Source organism: Protopterus annectens, chromosome 2.part2 (assembly GCF_019279795.1).
Source record: "Protopterus annectens isolate FY-2018-M chromosome 2.part2, PAN1.0, whole genome shotgun sequence".
In the NCBI taxonomy this organism is placed as follows: Eukaryota; Metazoa; Chordata; order Ceratodontiformes; family Protopteridae; genus Protopterus; species Protopterus annectens.
In genome coordinates this window covers 1,089,388,514-1,089,412,400 of record NC_056730.1, presented here as the reverse complement: position 1 = coordinate 1,089,412,400, position 23,887 = coordinate 1,089,388,514, and the positions used below count along the sequence as shown (strand labels likewise).

General features: G+C 40.1%; 1 protein-coding gene across 1 annotated transcript; it reads right to left on the bottom strand.

Annotated features, from left to right (window-relative positions):
• Positions 1-5,466: 5,466 nt before the first annotated feature.
• On the bottom strand, positions 5,467-6,987 carry LOC122796055 (sphingosine 1-phosphate receptor 3-like). The gene has a single exon (XM_044064519.1). It carries the CDS (start codon positions 6,847-6,849, stop codon positions 5,887-5,889), a length of 963 nt encoding a protein of 320 aa, XP_043920454.1. The 5' UTR covers positions 6,850-6,987; the 3' UTR covers positions 5,467-5,886.
• Between the last annotated feature and the right edge of the window lie 16,900 nt (positions 6,988-23,887).

The following is a 23,887-nucleotide window of genomic DNA, read 5'->3' as shown; positions in this document are numbered from 1 at the left end:
AGTAAGCAAGCTTTTAACCTGAATTTTGTACAGATATTTATTTCTTTAGCAACTGTGAGATAAAGTAAGCAGGGGGAATGTGATATACAGGCTGTTTGCGATGTAGCATGCTTATTTTATTACTTATTACAGCAACCTGACTAGAGAGTCTAAGACTGTTAAGCTATCTTTTACTATGGTCCTAGGCTAGCTGTAGACGCATTCAGCCAAGCAATCTATTAGCACAACAGTTACAGTTAAGATTTAGACCTTGTAGTTCTTTTCCTTAGTGAGGGACAGTACAGGAATGCTTTTCTTTTAGTTTTCAGGATGATAGATTCTTTTCAGCACAGATTGAGCCATTCAAGGTAAGGACAGGTGGGGTGGAAAGACCTTGCAGTCCTTTTCCTTAGCGAGGGGCAGTGCAGGAATGCTTTACTTTTAGTTTTCAGGATGCTAGTTTCAGATTGAGTCATTCGAGGTAAGGACAGGTGGGGTGAAAAGTCCGTTTGTGTAGAAAAACAGCTGACTGGGTCCTTAGGCACTTTAATGTTCCTGGTTTAATGGGAATAGTGCACTTATGGTGTTCAGGCTGTGCTGTGACATGCTCACATATATACTGGGATCATGTCCAGTATAGAAATATCTAGGTGCACGTCCATACATATTTGCATGATCATTGCATACACATTCATATGATGAACAAGCAAATAAAGTCACTGGTGAAATCCTCTAAGGCTAACTTCGAGTCCAAATTGGCTACATCCACTAAGGACAATCACTAGGTGTTCTTCACATACGTTTGCAATCTCAAAGGTAATTCCCAAATCTTCTCTGAATTGGTGGTCAAGAATACCACATACACAAATGCCATAGATATAGCCAACCTGCTGGCAGACAAGTTCAGTGAAAACTTTACCTCCACGTCCCCCGTCAGTAAACCAGGACATCCTCAACACCTGACCCCCTCCCCTAATCACCAGGGAGCAGGTCATTAATGCCCTCTCAAAGGCAAAAAATACAGCCTCAATGGGACCCAACAACATCCCTGGCTGTGTCCTACATGAACACAGGCAAGAGCTGTCAGCACCAGTAGGCATGCTATTCAACCAAAGCCTGTGCACTGGCTTCATCCCGGCAGAATGGAGGACAGCCACTGTCATCCCTCTACACAAGGGTGGAGCATCCACTGACCCAGGCAATTATAGGCCCATCAGCCTAACTAGTCTGATCTGCAAGGCCATGGAACAGATTATCATGACCTTATAAACAAGGACATTGGCAACCTCCAAATGCTTGATCCAACACAGTTTGGTTTTGTCAAAGGGAGACCATGCCTGTTAAACTTGGTTGCCTTTCTTCAAGCAGTCACCAAAGCAGTGGACAAGGGGAAGACAGTGCACATCACCTACCTTGACCTAGCCAAAGCTTTCGACACTGTTCCCCACTCCATCATAATAGATGAAGTCTCCCAGCTAGGCATCAACCTGTATGTTATCAGATGAGTAGCTAATTGGCTCACTGATAGAACCCACTCTAGTAGTAGACCTGTAACAAGTGGCATACTCCAAGGATTGGTCTTGGGGCCTCTACTGTTTGGATATACTTTTCTGAGGTGCAAGCCAAAACCAGTGGTCTGTGGCTGACCAAGTTTGCAGATGATTGCAAGCTGTGCACTGTCATAAATTCCCCTAGTGATGTGAATATCCTCCAACAGCGCCTTACCCAAACTAATAACTGGTGCCAGAAGCATGGCCTCAAACTGAATGCCAAGAAATGCATCATTATCCCTTTGGGGAAAATGGTGTCCCCACTATTTATCACATTAATAACAACATACTAAGCATGCAATCAGTCGTGAGGGACTTGAGCACCCAGGTTCATAGCAACCTGACTTTTGACCACCACTTTGCCTCCATTGTATGGAAAGCTTTCTACATGGCCCACCTGATAAGAAAGGGTATAACATCCCTGTGCTTACCCTTATCAGACCCATTATCGAGTTCAATGCCCCCTTCGGCATGTACCTTGCCAAGCACATGCAGCAGTTGGAGATACCACAGAGGTTCCTGACCAGGAAAATGCAGGGTCTCAAACACCTGTCCTATACAGGTAGGCAAAAAGTCCTGTCCCTCTACTCAGTCTCATACAGACTGCTCAGAGGTGACCTGTGTCTGGCATACAAGGTCATCTCAGACTCAGCCTTGATGGAGTTGCTGCAGATCCATAAGTCCAACTCCACTCGTGTGACCCGTATGCAATACCTCAACCTGGTCTGTGACATTAATAGAAATTTTTGGCAGGATAGATTTGTGTCCCAGCAACTCCTCATCTGTGGAATAGACTCCCTCTCCATGTCAAGCAGAGTACCTCACTAGCCCTCTTTAAGAGGAACCTGGATGACTGGATGGGAAACAGAAAATATACCCCTGGGATCTCACCTGTGTCTCTGCTGGACAGGGAAAACAGGTGCTGACTTTGTGAAAACATGGGTGAAATTCTTGGCTATGTTTATAAGGTCCTCCGGGCCAATAGCCTAGTATCGTCCTATGAACCTACGAACCTATATGCATTTATATATTCTGTAACATAGTGTGGAGGTTCTCACCAGGATGCTATCCCAAAGTGAAGTAAAAGTGACATAAAAGTAACTAAATACTTTTCTTGCAAACAGAACAGTTACTATAAATACTGCATGTAGAACTATGTCTTAACAATACAGTGTAAATAGAACTGGTAAGACAGTCAGACACATGGTGTATTAAGCAGAAAAGATTCCTACAGGATTTTGTTATGAAGCCAATTATCCAGTAAATCCATGGACAAGGGTAAGGTGGTCCACACAGCCTATCTAGACCTTGCCAAGGCCTTTGACACCACCCCCCACTCTGGAATCATAGATAAACTTACTAAGCTGGGCATTAATCCCTACGTCACCCAATGGGTTGCTAACTGGCTTACTGACAGAACCCACACTGTAAAAGTATCCAACTCCAAATCCAGCTCCAGACAAGTGACAAGTGGAGTACATCAGGGTTCAGTCCTGGGACCGCTCTTGTTTTGCATCTACTTCTCTGAAGTACAGGCCAACACTAAGGGACTCTAGATAACAAAGTTCGCAGATGACTGCAAACTGGGAGCCATTATTAAATCCCTAAATGATGTGGATACTCTACAAAAGGGCCTTACAGAAACAGATGCTTGGTGCCAGAGCCATGGACTCAAGCTCAGTGCCAAGAAATGCATAGTTATCCCCTTTGGGAAAAAACATGTATCCGTGAATTACCATATAGATGGCAGTACACTAAACACCAAAAGTGTGATAAGAGACTTAGGAACACAGGTGGACAGTGGTCTCACCTTCGATGACCACATCGCCACTACAGTCAGGAAATCCTTCTATGTGGCACACCTCATCACTAAGGGCTTTTCATCCAGAAAAAAGGGGGTCATTGTCCCACTGTACTCATCCCTCATTAGACCCATTATAGAATACAACGACCCGTTTGGTATGTACCTCTCAAGACATCTGCAACAACTGGAAAGGCCGCAGAAATACCTCACTAAAAGAATCACAGGCCTAAAGCAGATGCCCTACGCTGACCGCCTTAAAAAACTCCAGCTATACTCTGTCGCATATCATCTACTTAGAGGTGATCTCTGCTTAACATACAAGGCCATGTCAAACCCAGAGCTGTTGGACATGCTACACTTAAAGAAATCCCAATCTCTCAGAGCCACACACTCCAGGGATCTAAACCTTGTCATCACAATAAACAAAACATGCTGGAGGAATAGGTTCCTGACCCAGAGACTCCCCACACTCTAGAATAGACTGCCCATACATGTCAAGCAGAGTGCTTCTTTGGCCCTCTTCAAAAGGAACTTTGACAATTGGATGGGAGATAGGAAATTCACCCCGGGGATCACATCAGTCGCCCTGCTAGACAGGGGTCCAGGGAAGTAAATAGTGTGGGAAGAAATAGCCAGATAATTGTTTTGGCTAGGCTTGTATAGGCCCTAGGGCTGATAGCCTAGTACCAAACTATGAACCTATAAAAAAGTAGGGCTGTAATCTTTCAGTTTGGGAAAGCTGGCCACTCTAATGCAGATACTTGTCCTGGAACATTGATTCTGGGTGAACTGCTGCAGAAAGAAGAGGTCTGCTGAAAGACACCTGAAGGAGCCTAGATATTTTTTTTTCTGTCAATTTAATTCAGACAGAGGAGAGCTACTGAAAAGCACCTATAGATTTGATAACTTGGTATGAGACACTGTGTCTGTTTTGTATAGGGCTGTAGTAGAAAAGGTGCTTTGTGTTGTTTCTTTTATTTCACTTGCTTATTGAAAACAGTCTCCACCATTGTTTTGTTTGTACCTTAATAAATGTATGTTTATTTTTTTGAACTGATGGACTATGCTACCAGTCTTTACAAATGTAGGATGAACTGTATGGAAATTTTGAAATATTATTTTATGACTGATTGATTTAAAGTAAAAAGGTGACTTTTAAAATGGTGAGTACTTGGTATCCGCAGATACTGTGTATCAGACCGACAAAAGTCAGCAGCTTACTTTTTGTGTCATTTCATGAGAGACTGACCATAATGTCAGTTCCAAATGCATTTTGTACTTAATTTTAGTTGGGTAACATACAGTATCATAAATAGGTCTCTGATCTCATGTACGTTGTGAAATTTACCTCAAGAGGGAAGTGAAGAGAAGCTTGAGAGGTGAATCTTGACATTTATGTTGAGAATGCATAACAAGCAAGTTATTGTCAGAGACCTTGTGATAATTCTTTGTAGGACATGTAGTTTGAGCTGCTTTCATGTGCTAGTAGCTGCAGAAAAAGGGTGTAGGAGTATAGGAGTGCAACATTCTTTACAGCTTTGAAAGCTGTGAAACACTTACTGGTGTCACACAGAGAGGCCCGAAGCTCAGTGTTCCTCTATGAAAGAACATTTAAATTTGTTAGATCCTCACTCTCCTACACTTTTTTTATGTGATGGCAGCATGTAATACAGTTTTAAAGCTGTTTTAGCTTCTCATTGCTGTTCTATGCTCATTGATACTAGCTGTAGTCATGCTCAATCACATTGCTAGGGCTTAGCAGCACAAACTATGCTGAGCGTAACTTTGCTAAGCCCCTGTCCTACATCAGAAAGATATTTAATGATGTTGTTTTTTTTCCATGAATTTAGATCATATTTGAGGTATTCCACACACTATATTAAAATGTACACAGCTTCTGTGTTGTGCTTCGTGAATGCTACTATTTGTAGCATGTGCTTAACTGTACAAATTCTTGTCATTTCCTCTTTAAGTACTGTCCTTTTTGGTGTAACTGAAAACTCAGTAGCAGAAACAAGTAACACGTATTAATAAGTCATTGTAAAATGGTTTTGAAGGTTTATTTTCCTTTTTATTCTGGAGAGTTATATTAAAATTAAAATTAATTGCATTACATTTTGCTGATGATTAAGTAACAGTGGTTTGTTCACTTACAGCCCTGTTGCAGTGTGAGATGCTATGAGAAATACATGCATGCACAGCTTAAATTTTTACTTGTCAGGCTGTGCTACTGCAATAGTTCTATAACTTTTATTCTCAAAATCATGATTGCCCTCAAAAACTGACAGAATGCATGACCTTGGGTAATAACACAGAGTACTAATTGCGACAGCTAACAAGTAACTTGCCGATTAAACAAATTATTTCTGAGGATGCTGATACTGAAACAAAAGAGCAGCACAAATGCAGTATTTTATATCACACCAGTCCATACAGATGCTAAATTATCCATTCCATATTTGCCTTGCAGTTATCAACAGCCTCTGTGTGAACTGTTGCTGTTATGTTTACTTCTGTTAAGACTATGTTAGGTTACATGGGTACAGACTGCCCTCATTTCTTAATGAGGCAGATGCAGACAGTTTGGAAGAATGCGTGGCGGATTTCTTTATTAACTAATGTATAAATGAGGGGATTCAGAGCAGAGTTAAGAACGGCTACAACAATGAACCACTGTGCTTTGTATAAAATTTCACACTGCTTGGGTTGGCATGTCACATCTGCAAGGAAAATGATAAACAGTGGGGACCAGCAAGCAATGAATACACTGACAACAATTATAACTGTTCGTAAAAGAGCCATTGATCGTTCTGAGTTATGATTAATTACCTTTTGGCTGATGGATTTTACCAGTATGTAAATGTGAGCGTAAAGTATGACAATGGCAGCTAAGAGTGCCATAAATATACTAACAAGTACTGCAATATACTTTTTGGAATACAGAGGTAAAAGTGTGGAGCAGTCAGGAAGATTTCCAATGCAGTTCCATCCAAGGATTGGCAGGGCACCAAGAGTAAAAGAGATAAGCCAGCATGTTCCAATCAGGAGAAAAACTCGGTATTTCTTGTTTGCATCATACAAGCTAATTTTGATCATGGTCAGATGCCTTTCCATAGCAATAGCTAGCAAACTTAGAGTAGATGCCCAGAGGACCACAAACATGCTTCCTTCTTTTATAAACCATGCAGTGACTGACATAGTTAGTGTCATTTTCCCTGACATAAGAATGTTAACTTGATAGGTGATCCCTGCCAACAGGTCACAAAGTGCTAGGTTGCCAATGAAAGGGTACATTTGGTTATGGAACCTGTTATTTTTCCATAAAGCAATTAACACCATCAGGTTTTCTAAGACTATAACATTGCAAAAAATCAGCAAAGTTACTGTAATTGCATTTATGTTGTCTATTCCACTTTCTCTGTCAACGAGTCTTCCTGTGTGGTTGTAGTGAAGTTCAATGAGAGAATTAGAGAATTCTGAAATACAGCTGTTGGTATGAGTAGACCCTGCCGTCATGATGGATCTTAATTAGTGGGAGTTTTGTGCTTCACTGACAAGAGGGAGCTCATGCTGCATACATCAAAATATCAAATGACCTTGGCAGTTGTCCCACCGTCAGTGCTCTTTATGTGTAATGTTAAGCTTTAGGAACTATCCACCCTAAAATAAAACAGAAATATTAAACAAATGCAAACAACTACATATAGAGTCTGAAAGAAATCTTATAATTTAAGGCAGCATTTCATGACAGTTAAAAATGTAATCCTGCACAGATCTTAGTTAACCATGAACAACCATTTCAGTCATATCATTTAATTTTCTAAAGACTTAGAAAATACCCTACTCTTTTGAGAGACCTAGTAGCAAGTTCTCCTCAGCACAATAGGCAAAACTCAGCCCAGCACCAAAATTACTAAATAATAAATGCACTTCTTTATTTATATTTTGTTTTGACTGGGTTGTCTTGCTGGGTGGAGGGGGGCCCATTTTCAGTGGCGGTCAATGGAGACAGTAATGCTGGCTGTATAAGAAATGTGGCAAATGCACAAAAATAATGTGTGCATGCACAACAATAAATGAAAATGCACAAAAATAATGTGTCCATGCACAACAATAAGTGAACATGCACAAAAATAATGTGTGCATGTACAACAATAAGTGAACATGCACAAAAATAATGTGTGCATGCACAACAATAAGTGAACATGCACAAAAATAACATGTGCATGCACAACAATAAGTGAACATGCACAAAAATAATGTGCGCATGCACAATAAGTGAACATGCACAAAAATAATGTGCGCATGCACAACAATAAGTGAACATGCACAAAAATAATATGTGCATGCACAACAATAAGTGAAAATGCACCAAAATAATGTGTGCATGCACAAAAATAATGTGTGCATGCATAACAATAAGTGAACATGCAAAAAAATAATGTGTGCATGAGCAACAATAAGCCAAAATGTAGAAACAATAAAAGAGAAACTGTATATTGTGGACAAGATAATCAACATGACATCCGGATTAGTTTTAGAAGACTAGATTGTTCCCCTTAGCCAATTAGTACATCAAATTTAAAGGAACATTATTTGAGTTTAGCTGCTAAATACCCAAACAGAACAAATGGATGACAACAAATGGAATTTTGTACAAAAGTAGGTGAAATACATTGTATTTGCAGAAAAGGACATTTTATTCTTCAAATATGAAATTTGAAGGCAAATGTGTGGGTGCTTTGATTATCACAGAATGTTTTATTTCAAAATGTGGAATCGTAACACATTAATGCAGCAAGTAAAAAAATAATAGAAAAACTTATCAATGAAGGTACTTTACACCACATCATACTGAGCAATTGATATACAGAATACAACTCAACAAAATGTTGGGAACTGGTATTCCTTGGCAAGCAGTGGCTGGAAATGTTGCAGTCAAACTCATTATGGCACTGCAAGTCAAGACTTCAAAATGGCACAGGCACGGTATTTACTATAACTGACCCTCTCATTTTTATAGAATTCTTTGGTTAGTCCACTGAGAAAACATAAAATGGTACCACTTGTCCTTTCACTTGATTAAAGTAATTCACACACTGAAATTGACAGCACAGTTATTGGTATTGAAATATTAAATTGTTCTAATGGATATTAATTCACTAGCTTGTTACATTTAAATGAAATGGAAAAGCCTTCACTGCAAGTTTGAATAACATTTCCTACATTACTGTGACCCTGTGCATAACGAAACATTTTCTGTGATGACCTCATCTGTGTTCCATTTCATGTAAGGTTATGGAGAACCTCCCATGAAGTTTACCGGTCAGAGTAAGATTATGCTTTGGACATATTCTTCTTTATTTAAAATTATCCCCACCCCACCTCCCCCAAGCATTCAGTCATCATTTGGTGTTGTTTTCTGAAGATGAATGTGTCTCTTAATTCTTCTTAAACTTGCATCTTCTACCTCTTCGTCCTGCCCATCAAGAGGGCAGTTTAAGGCAAGAAAAAAGCAGGCAGATTACATAAGTTTAGGTAAGCCTTTTGTATCCTGACTTCTTTGATTGATCAGACAAAGCAAACAAATAAAGTTGCAGGGTTCATGCACTCAACAAAGCACTTCGATATGTGGCATAAGCATTTGGGTTAGTCAGAGTGGAGCTTTCTTCTGGTGGTTGGCCAAGGGTAGAGGCAAGAGAAGGGGCACTAGGCTACCTTTGATGGTGATGGAAGCAACTTATAAGGCTAAACCACAGAATGGAAGAAACCAGTACCTCAAAAGAGCCAACTTGACCAAACAGAAAATAGAAGCACTAGGAGCCACGAGCCACAGGAACACACTTTATTAAATCCAAGCACTAAAATCCACAAAGAAACTCTGAACTACTTCTCCCTGTATTTCGTCACAAATGTAACTTCATCAGCATACTAGATATATTCAAACTGTTATTTTATGTAATCTTGCGATTATATCTAGTAATATACTATATCTAGTATGCTGATGAAGATGCATTTGTGACGAAAAACACGGAGAAGTAGTTCAGCGTTTCTTTGTGGAACTTATAAGGCTAGTTATTTGCAAGGGTATATAAAAAAGGCATAGAAGATAAATTTATTTGAAAGGGGCATTCATGAAAGTGGGGTTCAGTAACCAGAGGGAAGTCATTAGGGAGATTCCAAGCACTGAATTATTTTTCATCTTAGTTGCATGTCAATGGTAGAGGGAGCATGCTGATATGAAGTATAAAAGGAAACAAAAACATTAAAAGAAGCAGAGGAAACTTTTTGAAGGAGTTCTACTTTCTAGTCTAAGTTGTAAATAAGCTAAGAGTTGAGTCAGCTTGTAAAATAAACTGGGTTCAGTAAATGTTGCTGTGTTTGAGTTTTAGTTAGCAATTGAAACACATGCACTTGCAATAGTCTAACAGATATGTAGTTGCTCATATTGAACAGGCCCTGTGTGTTGCTGGAAATAAAATAAACCACTGTATTCATAATTAGAAGCTGTAAATGGAATAAAGAAATTGCATTGTGTGGAGTCTGCATGTCCTCCCCGCGGTCGAGTGGCCTCCGAAAGACATGCTTGAATGGGCGTGCCTTCGCTGAAGGTTGGGCGTCGGTCTCTCAACTCGGCACCTAAAAATCTACTGCCAATCATTAGCGGACCGGAGTTCCACTGTGGCGACCCCTAACCGGGAAAAGCCGAAAAGACAAACAAATGGAATATAAATGTGGAGTTTTCTAAACTGTATACTATGAGACAATAGCAGCAACTGAGGAGGGCAGGGTAAGCTAGATGCTGGTCAAATTTACAGGCAGCATGGTGGCTGGGGAAGTGTTAACTCAATACCTGCAAAGGATATTTCATAGTACAATTAGTTTAATTAATTAGGATTTTAGATATGGTCATATGTCTGCATTTTCTGTAAGGAACATAACTTTACCTATACTTTGCAGCGGGTTCTTGTCTTTAAGGAATAACAAGGTTCTATGAAGCAAAGGATGGCTTACACAGGAGTAGGCAGATTTGATGATGGCTCTGTGGTTATAAACAAGTTTTGTCATGACTATGTCTGTGGCAGAGTGGCATTAATTAAGTGTCTAGACTTGGGGTAGGCAAGGATAGTTACACAGCAAGTACGATTTATGGTTAAGCAGAATTTGACTATAATTATGTTGGAGATGGGACTGTGGATAAAGAAAGAGAGGTTTGCATGTCCACTCATTGGTGACAAATGTGCTGTGAGTCTGAAATTGTCTTTATTGGATTAGCAGTGGGAGTGAGGGAGGAAGTTTCAAGCAAATAATTTGATGAAGTGGTAGCTAAGTTGAACACAGCTCATGGCCCTATAACACTCTCAGAAGCAAAAGTGACATTTAAAAGCTTCTGCCACATTGGTGGGGACCTTCTGGGCAAAGGAAGGATTATGCTGACAATTTTTTTATGTCAGTTAGCATAGGACATTTCTGTTGTATTTGTTTGGATGGTATGGCAGTTACCATAGGACATCACTGCCATATTTGTTTGAATGGCATTGCAGTTAGCATAGGGCATCACTGCTATATTTGTTTGAAAGGCATGGCAGTTAGCATAGGACATCACTGCCGTATTTGTTTGGATGGCATGGCAGTTAGCATGGGGCATCACTGCCATATTTGGATGGCATGGCAGTTAGCATAGGGCATCACTGCCATATTTGTTTGGATGTCAGGGCAGTTACCATAGGACATCACTGCCATATTTGTTTGGATGGCATGGCAGTTAGCATAGGACATCACTGCCATATTTGTTTGAATGGCATTGCAGTTAGCATAGGGCATCACTGTCGTATTTTTTGATGTCATGGCAGTTAGCATAGGACATCACTGCCATATTTGTTTGAATGGTATGGCAGTTAGCACAGGGCATCACTGCTGTATTTGTTTGGATGTCAGGGCAGTTACCATAGGACATCACTGCTATATTTTTTGATGGCATGGCAGTTAGCATAGGACATCACTGCCGTATTTGTTTGGATGGCATGGCAGTTAGCATAGGGCATCACTGCTGTATTTGTTTGGATGTCAGGACAGTTACCATAGGACATCACTGCCTTATTTGTTTGGATGGCATGGTAGTTAGCATAGGACATCACTGCCTTATTTGTTTGGATGGCATGGCAGTTAGCATAGGACATCGCTGCCATATTTGTTTGAATGGCATGGCAGTTAGCATAGGGCCTCACTGCCATATTTGTTTGGATGTCAGGGCAGTTACCATAGGACATCACTGCCGTATTTGTTTGGATGGCATGGCAGTTAGCATAGGACATCACTGCCGTATTTTTTGATGGCATGGCAGTTAGCATAGGACATCACTTCTGTATTTGTTTGGATGGCATGGCAATTAGCATAGGACATCACTGCCGTATTTGTTTGGATGGCATGCAGTTGGCATAGGGCATCACTGCCATATTTGTTTGGATAGCATGGCAGTTAGCATAGGACATCACTGCCGTATTTGTTTGGATGGCATGCAGTTGGCATAGGGCATCACTGCCATATTTGTTTGGATAGCATGGCAGTTAGCATAGGACATCACTGCCGTATTTGTTTGGATGGCATGGCAGCCGTATTTGTTTGGATGGCAAGGCAGGCTGGGGGGGGGTGAATGACAGATCAGATTCAGTGTAAGTGTGACGAGTAGCATTACGGCAGTAATGCAGATCTGATAGTCCTAGCATAGCTAAGCACAGCTGGTTTTCCTGATGATTGTGAATGGTTCAGGAGGCAATGGTTTTTACAATTTCTGAGGGCTTGATGGGGGAGATGGAGTGGTTAAACAGAAAGAATACAGGAAGTTCAATGCAACTTGCTCTGTGCTCTCACTGTTTAATTTTGCCAATTCCCACATTCAATAAGACATTCTTGAAACCAGCAAAAAGTGGTGTTCATTCTCTCGTGTTGTTAAACTACTCTTGTTATCTGAAAGTATCCTTGAGAAGGTGGGAGACACACATTTTGCAGAAGAATGGAAAGTTATAATCATAAACATCAATAGAAGTAAAAAAAAAATATCTGTGTAAGAAATGCAAATTTATAAAACATACGTGGACAGTGCTACTACTGAGCAGACATAAAAAGGTTGTGTTGTCAGAGTTAGTTGCACACTAGGGAGAACATTCACTTTTGATGACAAAGATGAAGCTAAAATCTGTGGGTTCTATTCTACCAGAAGAACATGGATTTATTTAGTGCATGCATGTTGTCCAAGGAAGATGATATGTGATATGGAACAACAGGTGCTTTTAGGATGCAACTTGCTTACATGAAAATAACTGGAATAAGTCCTCAGTCCACAGGGATTACACTTGAGAGTGGTGGCCATAACAGACCGAATAACCTGACTTAACCATTTGAAATGTCAGGACTCACCAGAGCAAGTCCTAAAATACAGAGACTGAATGGCTGAAAGAATGGAGATACTATTTCTTGGCATATTCCCCTTTCTCCGAGGTATGGTGATCTCAGAGTTGATATATAAGTTTGGAGGTTGTGGTGGTGGAGGGGGGCTTGCCTCCCATACAAAAAGAAGTTTTAAGGAGAAGAGTGATTTTCAAGATTCGCTCTTATCCTTTGTTTTCTGTCTTTTTTTTGTCTTGTTACCACTTAGCATCTTGAGTGCTGACGTTTCAATAGGGAGACAACTTAATGTCAGGATAAGCGACCAAGTTAAAAGACCTGAGATATGGAAGCCATACAGAGCTTTCTTTTGTAAGTAATGTAGTGATTTAACTTTTGGAAAATAATTATTTAAAAAAACTGTTGGCATAAGAAGTATTCACTTCTATAAGTGGATTAAGTGAGTGGATGGCTTAATGAATTATAACTTTATTTATATCCATATTGTGGGGTAGCAATCTTAGGTTGATTCCAAGAAAGAGCACAAGCCATCTCAATATAAATGGAGACAAGCTGTGCAGGACACAGATATGCTACAAGAAACTGATAGTAAGAAGAAAGGCACAAGGAAGTAACACCAGGTTACATGACAGCCCAAAGCCACCACATGTGCAAAGTATCAAAACAGTACAAAATGAGCAAGTTTGGGTCTAAGTCAATACAGTAGAGACATGAAAGCAACAGGTTCTACTGATAGAGAAAACAGGTAGTGAATCTGATGCAATAGAAAATCAAGTTATATTACAGGACAGTGTGGAAGGATTAGGCAAATATACTGGAGACTTTTTAGGTTTCTCGGATTCAGGAGTGTTCAACAAGTTACAGCAAATCATGGGCATAGCTCATTGCCAGCAGCAGTGTGAGGTGGGTCTTATCTCAAATATGGAGTTAGATTGGGGGCAGGATATATAGCTTGGGGGTTGTGCACAACTGCCTCAATGTTCTCTCATGTACTTCTAACCTCAGCTGGTGGGGGTTTGCAGGTGATGAAGGGGTAGTGCTTCAGGTCAGCATATTGCAGCCCACATTATATGGGCAGTTAAAGAAAAGAAAGGCAGGCTTGGAATACAGAGGACTGTGGATGTGGACTTCCTGGGAACAAAGAAGCTCACATGGCTGTCATGGCTTATGTCAATTGCAAACTAGCTAGGTTTTGTCTAAGGTCGAGGGATTATTGAGTATTGGAGATCATCTTTTATATAGCAGTTATAACCAAGAAGAACCCACACCAAACACTATTCCTGCAGCATATTTTGTTACCATCTATGAGGCACAGAAAGTGAGATAAGGTTTGTTGTGGTTATGGAAACTTAAAGCAATGGTTGCTTCACTGGGATGTGAGCCCTGCTATCCAGAAACATGGTTGGTGGTGATGCTAGATAAATGGCAGCCCAGCTGGCCAGAAAAAAAAAAAAGAAGAGGAGTGAGAACATGTTTGGTATTTAATAAGGGCAGGAGAAAGTGTCCAGTTTGTTGTTTTGTACATAATTGTTTACTGTTGTGGTGAAGCACATGATACCACCTCATGTTTTAAAAATAAAGGGGTAACTAGGAAATTTCTCCAGGGGAAGTGACTGGGGGGGGGGCACGCATAGTGGAGGAAGAGGTTCTTTTTAGGGAAAGATAGGTGTTGATTCACCCAGGGGGATACAGAGATTGTGGGGTTACCACCCTAGTTAAATGGGAACTTTTACAGCATCAACGGACAGGATAACATAACAAGCTCAAAGTGAATGAGCTAAGGGAGGGTTATTGACACACCATCTCACTGAGGGTGGATACACCCTGAGATGAAAAGGTTGGAAAAATATAGGGCTGGTCAGAGATAGACAGGAGATCAAGGCTAGGGTAATGTCCAGCCAGTTTGCCACCTCGACATTTTCTGTTTACAGGAATTCTTCATTGGGCTCAGTATCTATAGAAAGGTCCAGGGAATTTAAATTAATGTATCACCTGTCTATTACAAAGGGGGGAATCTGTGAACAACAGCCAAACTTGTCAGAGCAATGCAGAACCCATGACTGGCCAAATTGGATACCAAAATAACCTTTCAATTAGTTCCACTCAGGAGAGCTGATTGGTATTTATTGATCATGCACCTGCAGGGGAAATTCGTCTTTGACAAGACCATGACCATGAGTTGCCAATGCCCTGTACTACACTTCAAAAGTTCAATACAGCCTTACATTGGGTTTGGGAGTCACATACTTAGGACTGTAAAGCAGCACATTACCTGGATGATTTCTTAATAGTGTGGGAAACCAGGGAAGCCACACAGGCAGAAATCAACAGATTTCAAGAAATCTGTGAAAGGCTGAGGGTTTTCATAGCTATGGACAAGATATTAGGAGAAGCAAAAATGTGGAAAATTTTGTTTTTTGAGAATGAAATTCCATCTCATATGTTTAGACTGCTAAGGGGAAATTGTCAAAGCTAGCTGAGAAAATTGTACAGATGCGCAACAGAAGCAAGAATATGGCAAGTGATGTCATGGAATTGTTGGGGCTCTTAAAGTTTGTCTTTAAAATGGTGGCTCCCGGATGGTCACTCAACAGAGCAGGAATTTGGTTGTTGAAAGGTGCCAGTCAGAAGTATCCACAGTTTGGATATCATAACAGGTTAGGCAAGATTTGGTTATTTAGTTTCAATTTTAGCCTGTGTAACAGGGTATTTTTTTTGACCGAATGATCTCAAACTGTCCACAGATGTGGTCAGGTCCACAGGCATCACAGCCTGCAATGGAAGGTAGTCGTTTACTGCCCACCGACTAGAAACATGACAAAAGATGGGGATTAACATTCCTAGAAGCAATGCTTATATGGGCAACAATGATGCATTGAGCTATCCATCTGGCCGATAAGAGGATCACATTGTTTTCTCATAATCAAGGAAGTAGTAGCAGCATTGGATAAAAGGTTGAAAATTCAGTTCGTGCACAAGCTTTAATATGGTGTATATTTTTGCAGGGTTTGAAAATTAAACTATCTTTTGCAGCATGCTATTATTCAAGTTAAATCAACAAAGACTGTTGACAACCTTTCCATTTCCTGTTTCATGTGTTTTGGACCATGGTTCCAGAAGCAAGAATGCAGTGAGCAATGATATCCAGGGCAGTCTGTAAGACTGGAAAAGGCATGCAGATTAACTGATCAGGAAGTCATGGGATCCAAGCACTAGGAAGGTATATAACAGCAAATGTAAAACATTCCAACTGTTTCTGAGCTCAGCAGATCCCAAGTGTTACCCTGGCATTGAGGTATCTGGTTCATAGGTGAAGGATGGGATGAGAATGACCCGGATCCACATAGTAGCCTTAACCTTTTTCTTTCAGACTAGAAAGTTTCCAGACTTAACAAAAGTGGACAGTTACTTGGCTGTTCAAGTGTTGGGGAAGAATTCAGGCATGTAAGGCCACTGGCCAAATGATGCCCACAGGCAATAAATTCCTACTACTTATGTAAGCTGAAAAAACAACCAAAAAAAAACAATGATCAGTGATAGAAAAAAGGTTTTAATAATCTTAGCGCCTCGGCAAAAAGGCTTCAAGAGATGAAATGCTACATATAAAAAAACACATTATATACAGGCCCCAATAAAATTAACACCACATTAAATCAACACCAATAAAAAGCTGAAGAAGTACACTTAATTAAATTTAATTTAAAACAACACCTTCCAGTTACATTCCAAATTCAGTCCTAAAGGAGACAGAGTGCCAAATTTTAAAATATAGTTTCCTTATAATGCAACTTATTTTTTAAATCAAAACTATCAAAACTTACAATTTTTTCTAAAACAGTACTTTTTAAGCAGCAAATCCCCCCCATCCCCCCATGACAAGACATATAATGAGCTGCTACAGGACTTTCAACTTTCTTACATTTAACATCTCTAATGTGTTCCTGCAGTCTAACCCTGAATGCATGCTTAGTTTCTCGAATATAGAAAAGACCACAGGAACATCTAAGTGCATAAATAACACCTTCACTAAAACAAGTGAAATATTGTCTAGCACATATTTAACAAAATTAATCTGAGTAAAAAAAATAACTATATATTTACAAACATAACTGTTCCCACAAACAAACGTATCCCTACATACAGGTTGCACACAAATATCTACCTGAGGAGCTATGAAAGAGCTATGAACTAACATGTCTTTTATACTCCGACCCCTTTTAAGTAATAGAACAGGTCGTAGGGGTAAAATATCCTTAAAAATCTTGACTTTCAACAAGTAATTCCAATAATATTTAACAATCTGATAGATTTCATCAGTTAAAATATTATAAGCAGTGACAAAATATACCTTATTATCTATTTCATGGGCATTCATAGCTTAGTAAGCACCTTAACCATTACACCAATCTCTTTCCATAATCCCCCGCATTATTAGCATTTTGCCTAAGTATTCTATCACTATTCTCACATTTCTCTCCATTGCTTAAGTATTGATTTACCCCAAACAAATGATTCAAAGCTCTTTCTAGAATAGATAAATCATAGCCCCTGTATAAAAAAGAACAACACCATCAAAACTTATAACAAATAAATGCTTCTGTAAATCATCTATAAAATCATTCACAGACATATGTCCATCTTTACACAAAAAAATTAAATCATTAATAATCTAAAGTATTTGATAAATCTCTTAAAAAATCTAATTTATATAAATGTCTAACCTCATTCATAAAGAGATATGTAGTATTTTATCTCTTGAAGACTTTTTGCCGAGGCACTAAAATTATTAATACCTTTTTCTATCACTGACCATTTTTTTTTTGTTATTTTTTCGTATTTTTCTTTTTAAGTGGTACATTTACCTATGTAAGCTGGTTTATATAAGAGCAGCATGAAGTGCAATACGGGTCTATATTAAATTAGCGAAAGCTTAGAAAAGCGAACGCTAATTCATCGACCCCTTTTAAGAGAAGGCTTAAAATCTCGAATACCCGGAAAAGCGATTTTTTTCCCTGGGGAAAAAAATCACTGTTCCAAGAAACACACACACAACACAAACACATCGAAAAACAGCAATCCACACACATACACTTAAAATCCTACATCTATCCTACACTAAACTGTACATACACTACTATCTATCCACTTACCTTAACCAAAACCCTAACTCTAAGGTCCGTCACTATCGCGCACTCACCTGACTCGCACCCTAACCCTAACTCACCTAACCCGTGCCCTAACCCTAACGTCCGCACAATCGCACACTTACCTGAACCCAACCCGTAACTTTCCACCACAGTGCTGAAAATAGCGAAGCCACAGAAACGACCAACCAAATTCTTTCCTTAGGAAAAAATTTGGTGTTCTGCAGCTTCGCTATTTTCAGCATTTACTGTTTTGGGGTCGATTTTAGAACATTCGCTGTTTTAAAACTTCAGTGTTCTAATATAGACCCGTGCAATACATATGCCATTGTGGCAGTGCTGGTGTTCTTTTTATATCATGGGGACTAGGATGGGGAAAGTTCTTTGTAATGGAAAAAGCAGCATTCAGCAGTGATTGACCTGGGGGAATACTGTAATTCTGAACAAACAGGTCATTGTTTTCTGTAAGGATCAATGACAGAACAAGGGCATAAGTGGCAACCAGTAGTGCTGGGCTCAGCACTTCTGATTGAAGATTTAGAGTGAAAAGTTAGACTGTGAAGCTGGGGGAAGACAGACAGCATAGCCTTTCCTGGGACTAACATAGAGTATTCCACAAAGGGAGGCATGTAACAAGGTTTTCCTGAGGAACTGGATTTCAATTATGGTGGGGACTTGAGGTCTCTGGAAATGGGGAAGGGGCTTTATGCCCCTGCATAAAGGGTAATGCAAGTTTAACAAGGAAGTGTATAAAACAAGTATGCTGAGATAAAATTGTAAATGAATGGTGTAATATGAAGATGAAATAGTGAAACTGGCTAATAAAGGGTCATATGAATAAATGAACAAAGCTTGGTTGAAAAGGCAAAAAAGTGCCTGTGCTGTGGTGTATCAGACAGCTGTGGTGAATCAGACAGCTGGGGCAAAGGCTGTTTAGTAGCAGGCTGTTTTGTGCTGGATTCCCTATCAACTCCACTATCCTGCAAGCTCAGTGACTAAGCTGTAGAGCTGGGGGTTAGGCAGTTGACTAGGCTATCTAATAAGACAAGCTGTGAATCAGGAAAGGCAGGCAGGTGGCATAGATTGTATACAGTTAAACCTCAAATAACTGGACGTTTTTGATCAGGTGTATAAGCAAACTCTACCACTCTTTCTCCTTCAAGGTTCCTTTGCCCAGTATAGCTGGGCTAGTAGGCAGGAAGGCCATATCGATGCCAATGGCTGGTCAATTTCTCTAGACGTAAAAAGCAAAGCAAACACCAAATTCTGTAATTACAACCTTAACTTTTTCTCTGTCAAACTGATTCCAATTTGAGTGGACGAAAAAGAATGCAAAGAGGATCAGAATTCCTAAACTGTATTTGCTGGGGGGGGAAAAACTGCCAAAACACTTCTTAAGTGTTTTTTGCAAGGTGGAAAGCCCCTCTGCACCTCAGATGTGGGAAGCAAGCCTCCTAGCCCCTTGGTCATACCAACTTGAAGAAGTGGAAAATTACCCCAACAGTGATTTCCCACAGAGCAACTCCACTCATCGACGGGTTGAACCTCTGGCAACTGATGCTTGAACATTCAACCTTCATCCACCAGTAGGTTACCCCTAGCACAGCTACATGTCTCTGTTCCTAACAAAGGCCTACATCTACTTAGAATACAGCATAATCGTGACATGTAATAACATGATTCATAACACTATATCACAACACTAGTCCTATCTTCCAGCCATCTTCCCTTCCATGCTCTAATCCAAATAACAGCTCACACTAACATTATAATCAGAAATCATTCCTCAACTGGTTAAAATAATGGTATGTTCAGATATGGAATGTGTCTTGCAGATCTATTTGTAGAAATTGTATACATAATAAAGTGGCTCCCTTGAACCGGATTGTATTTTTCTGGAATTTATGGACTTTGCTGTATTTGTGAACTGTAGTAAGTCTTTGTGATATGTTAATGTTGTTATCTGTGCAATCTGTTCCAAGAGAATATACTCAAGAGTAACAAAATGCCAGTTATTAATGGATATTTTTATTCCTCCCTTCAAAATAAATAAATACACAAAGAAAATCAAATATTAATTTCAAATCACTTTTACAAATAGCTTACCATTAATTTGCCAATAAATACTATATCATAGCACTTACCAAAATGTTGGTAACACGCTTTATTCCTTCTCTTTCGCCATAATTTATATAATGCATATGGAGATGTCATTTGTTTAGTTTTTTCATTCTCTGAGCCCCTCTTAACTTCTTCCACAGCACAACAAAGTAAACCAAAGATTTTGAAAATGATAAAATGTCACCTAAGCTCTTATTTTATGCTTTATCACATATTAACTTGGTGATGTCACAATTTCCTGCGTGAAGTCACAATGTACAAGTTCAGAAAGATAGACACGAAAAGATAGACACGAAAAGAAGAACTGCAATGAATTGAGCTGTTTAACAGGTATGCTTTCTAAGTGTTACATTCATATGCAGTGTTACAGAGATAGCATGGTAGTTTGCCAGGTTTTATTATTCCTGTAAGAGTGTGTGTGTGTGTGTGTGTGTGTGTGTGTGTGTGTGTGTGTGTGTTACACACACACACACACACACACACACACACACACACACACACACACACACACACAGATGCACACACGTTTTCACACGCACACACACGCACATTAACATGCATGTTCAAAGCACATGAACAGGCCATCTTGAATTAGCAGAAGTCTTTCTTTACCTTTCTGGCTGGATTGTGTTAATAGGCTGCTGGCTAGTGGGGGCTGGTTCTTTTGTGCTTTTTAAAAAAAAAGTTGTCTAAGGTTGTATCTTCTGGTATTTAAGCCATAACTTTGAGAGGATTTCTGTCTATACACACTGAGCAGAGTGGAGGAGGGGCGTTGACTACAACTCTGATCTGAGATATATAAGTATCCTGTTTTTGGCTTATTTATACTGATTATTGTTTCTAGCAATTTATATATAGCACTTTTTATTGCCTGCTGCATGGTTTTTACTGCATTTTATTGCTATTAACTAATCTGCACGGGTAACTGATTTGTTTGCATTTAAAAGCATTCTGTAGAGTTTCTTTGCTCCTTTATCTGTTTAAAAACTTTCATTTTGTGGCTTTCTGTAGTGTTTACTGTCTAAAGAGTGTAGGCTAATAGCTTTAGTATTGGTCCCCACCCTCACTCCCTGTTGGTGTCTTGTTGTTATACTTGGTGGCTTTGCAGTTGCCCACCCCTACTGCAAATTTGATCTGGGATACTCCTCCCAGTCTATTGTCATTAGCTCATTCTACCTAATACAGAGAGAACATCTCAGAAGGCCTTCTGTTCCTCATTTCTCCCTTTCAAAAAAAAAAATAGTCTGAATCTCCCTGTGTACTGACTGTGCTTCTCAAACATTTTGGAAATATAGAGTATATTTTAGAGCATTTATTATAACTGTATTTGCCTTAATATTGCTACAACTCAAGTGCTCTAGGTTGCACTGCATCTGAATTGTGTGTTTTAGCTGCTTCTCTGTATATGTAGACTAGCTACTTATTCTGCTGTATTACTGCCTCTTAAATCGTTTTTCAGTTGTGCACTTGCCTTGCTTCATTTAAAAAGTTTTAAATTGCTAATTTTGTAGAGTTTTAATTGCATTTACTGTTTAGGACTACACATTCAAGTGTGTTAGTCTTTTCTGTATTTATTTACTGTATTATTGCATTGTTTAGCCTGTTTTAACAAAAAAAAAAAATACTATCTTGTTTGCTCGTTTCCCACCTTTTCTAGCCAGTCCAGATCCCAGGCTATACTTGTCTCAGGACTTTATTTTCTGTGTTCAGAGCTATCCAGACCTTGCTGTGGTAGAGGGAAGTCCTACTGCTTACCAATGGGAGTGGTGAGCATTGTACTGCCTATCTAACACTAGAGGAGTGGTTTCCAGCTCTGAAATTGTAATTTTATTAGCCTTTTTGGGCTGATTGCTATCCCTTCAACTTTCTGGCTTAAAAACGCATGTGTTTGCACATTTTTCACATCATACAGCACCGTGAGGCTACAGTTAAACTATTCCAGGTGCCAGAAAGTCTGCTCTTCAAATTTTCCCTTAGAACTAGCTGGATTCTCAGTAGTAGGCACTAAAATCTGAACCCCTGTGACTAGCACTTGCTCTAAAACCTGCTGGAAAGCACTAGGAAGCCTGAAACTGATACAAGAACTCAACTCTCCTTGTCAATAAGGAGAAATTAATTGTAGGCACTAAACAGCCTATAATCGCAAAGTACCTTGCAAAGGTAAGGGAAAACAGCTCTTATACTTTACAAAAAAAGCACCTAAACAGGCATGTCCAGGGGTCAGCTTCCGGTGATTTCTCCTGTCCACCTGGTGAATCTGGGCATACTGGGGCAATGCGGCAACTGCCCTCTCCTCCTACCACCCAACACTACAACCTGTGAGAGATGCACTTACATAGCCAAACTGGAAGCAAAGCTCTCTCCAGCCAAGATTATGCTAGACAGTCAAGAGGAGAAGGTTAACACTTGCACTACATCTCAAGCAACTCATAGCCCTTCAAAACCACACCAACACCCACACATAGCAACACTAAACCCACAAATGCAGAGGCCCTTAACATTAACTTGCCCAAGCAACAAAGACCTCCGAAGCTAAAACGAAAACAAACAAACACCAGTCACAACCAAAGTGACACATAGCTCACAACACCAGTGTGCCACCCAACAACATCCCCTAAGGCAAGACAATGTACCCAACACTTTAGTCATAGGTGACTCTATAGTCAGGCACACTGATGTCCCACTCACCAGGCTGAAAAAGGAGAAAATTACAGTCAGCTACCTGTTGGGTGCCAGGATCCACCACATAACGCATGCACTCAAGTCACTCCACAACAAGTACAAATACGACTCTGTCATTGTCCATGCTGGAGTGAATGACTTGAGATGTACCTCTCTGGACTACATGAAAAGAGACTTGGAAGAGCTCTTGGATCATGTGGCTCAGGCAGGTATGACCCTAGCCCTGAGTAGCATCCTGCCTTCACCCAGAATGATACCACAGTATAAGGACAAAATGATAGACTTCAACAATTGGCTAAGCTTCTGGTGTCATTCAAAGGGGATCCAGTATCTGTCTGCCTGGGAAGACATGATTGACAAACCACGACGCTTTGCCAGAGATGGTCTGCACCTGTCACCTCTGGGATTCAGGTTACTGGCTAAAGCTCTTGCCACCCCTATAGTGCCTTTTTAGGCAAGGTTCAAAGGACAAAACCACCAATGTAACAGATACAAGCATGCAAAATCTGAAGGTAATGCTACTCAATGCTAGAAGTCTAAACCTCAAAATGCAGTCTCTCGAGGCACTCCTAAAAATGGAGAACCTCGATATCTGTGCAGTAACTGAGACCTGGTTCAAGGCTCCAGAGAGCACCCCTGCAATACCAGGCTACAACTCTTACCACACGTTTTGGCCACAAAACCAAGACCAAAACACTAAAGGTCGAGGAGTGTCCATATTCACCAAGGATATTCACACCTCCAGGCTAGTTGCCCAACACAATGCATCTGAAATTCTCCAGGTGCAACAAACACTAGGTAAGACTGCAATCCAAATTGTAGCTTGCTACAGATCCCCCACCCTGCCCCAGGATTCTCACTACACCTTTCTAAACATACTGGAAAATATTAAAATGCAACCAAACACCCTAATACTGGGTGATTTCAACTACCCTGCCATTAACTGGGAAAACTACTCGGGTACCAACTCCTTTTCCCAATGGTTCTTGGAATTCATAAATTCCAATGCCCTGGATCATCTAATCCATTGTCCCGCCAGGGGCTCCAATATCCTAGACCTGGTCATTATCGACATGGGAGACAGATGCTCCACACCAGTGGTCACCCCCTCATTGGTAAGGTCTGACCATAAGCAAATCACCCTTGACATCCACATCCCACCCCCACCCCCCAGTAATGAAACCTCCTTAAAAAACTACTCC

What these genes read in the sequence shown, in the direction of transcription:
- LOC122796055 (XM_044064519.1), bottom strand. Translation starts at nt 6,849, where the DNA reads ATGACGGCAGGGTCTACTCATACCAACAGCTGTATTTCAGAATTCTCT.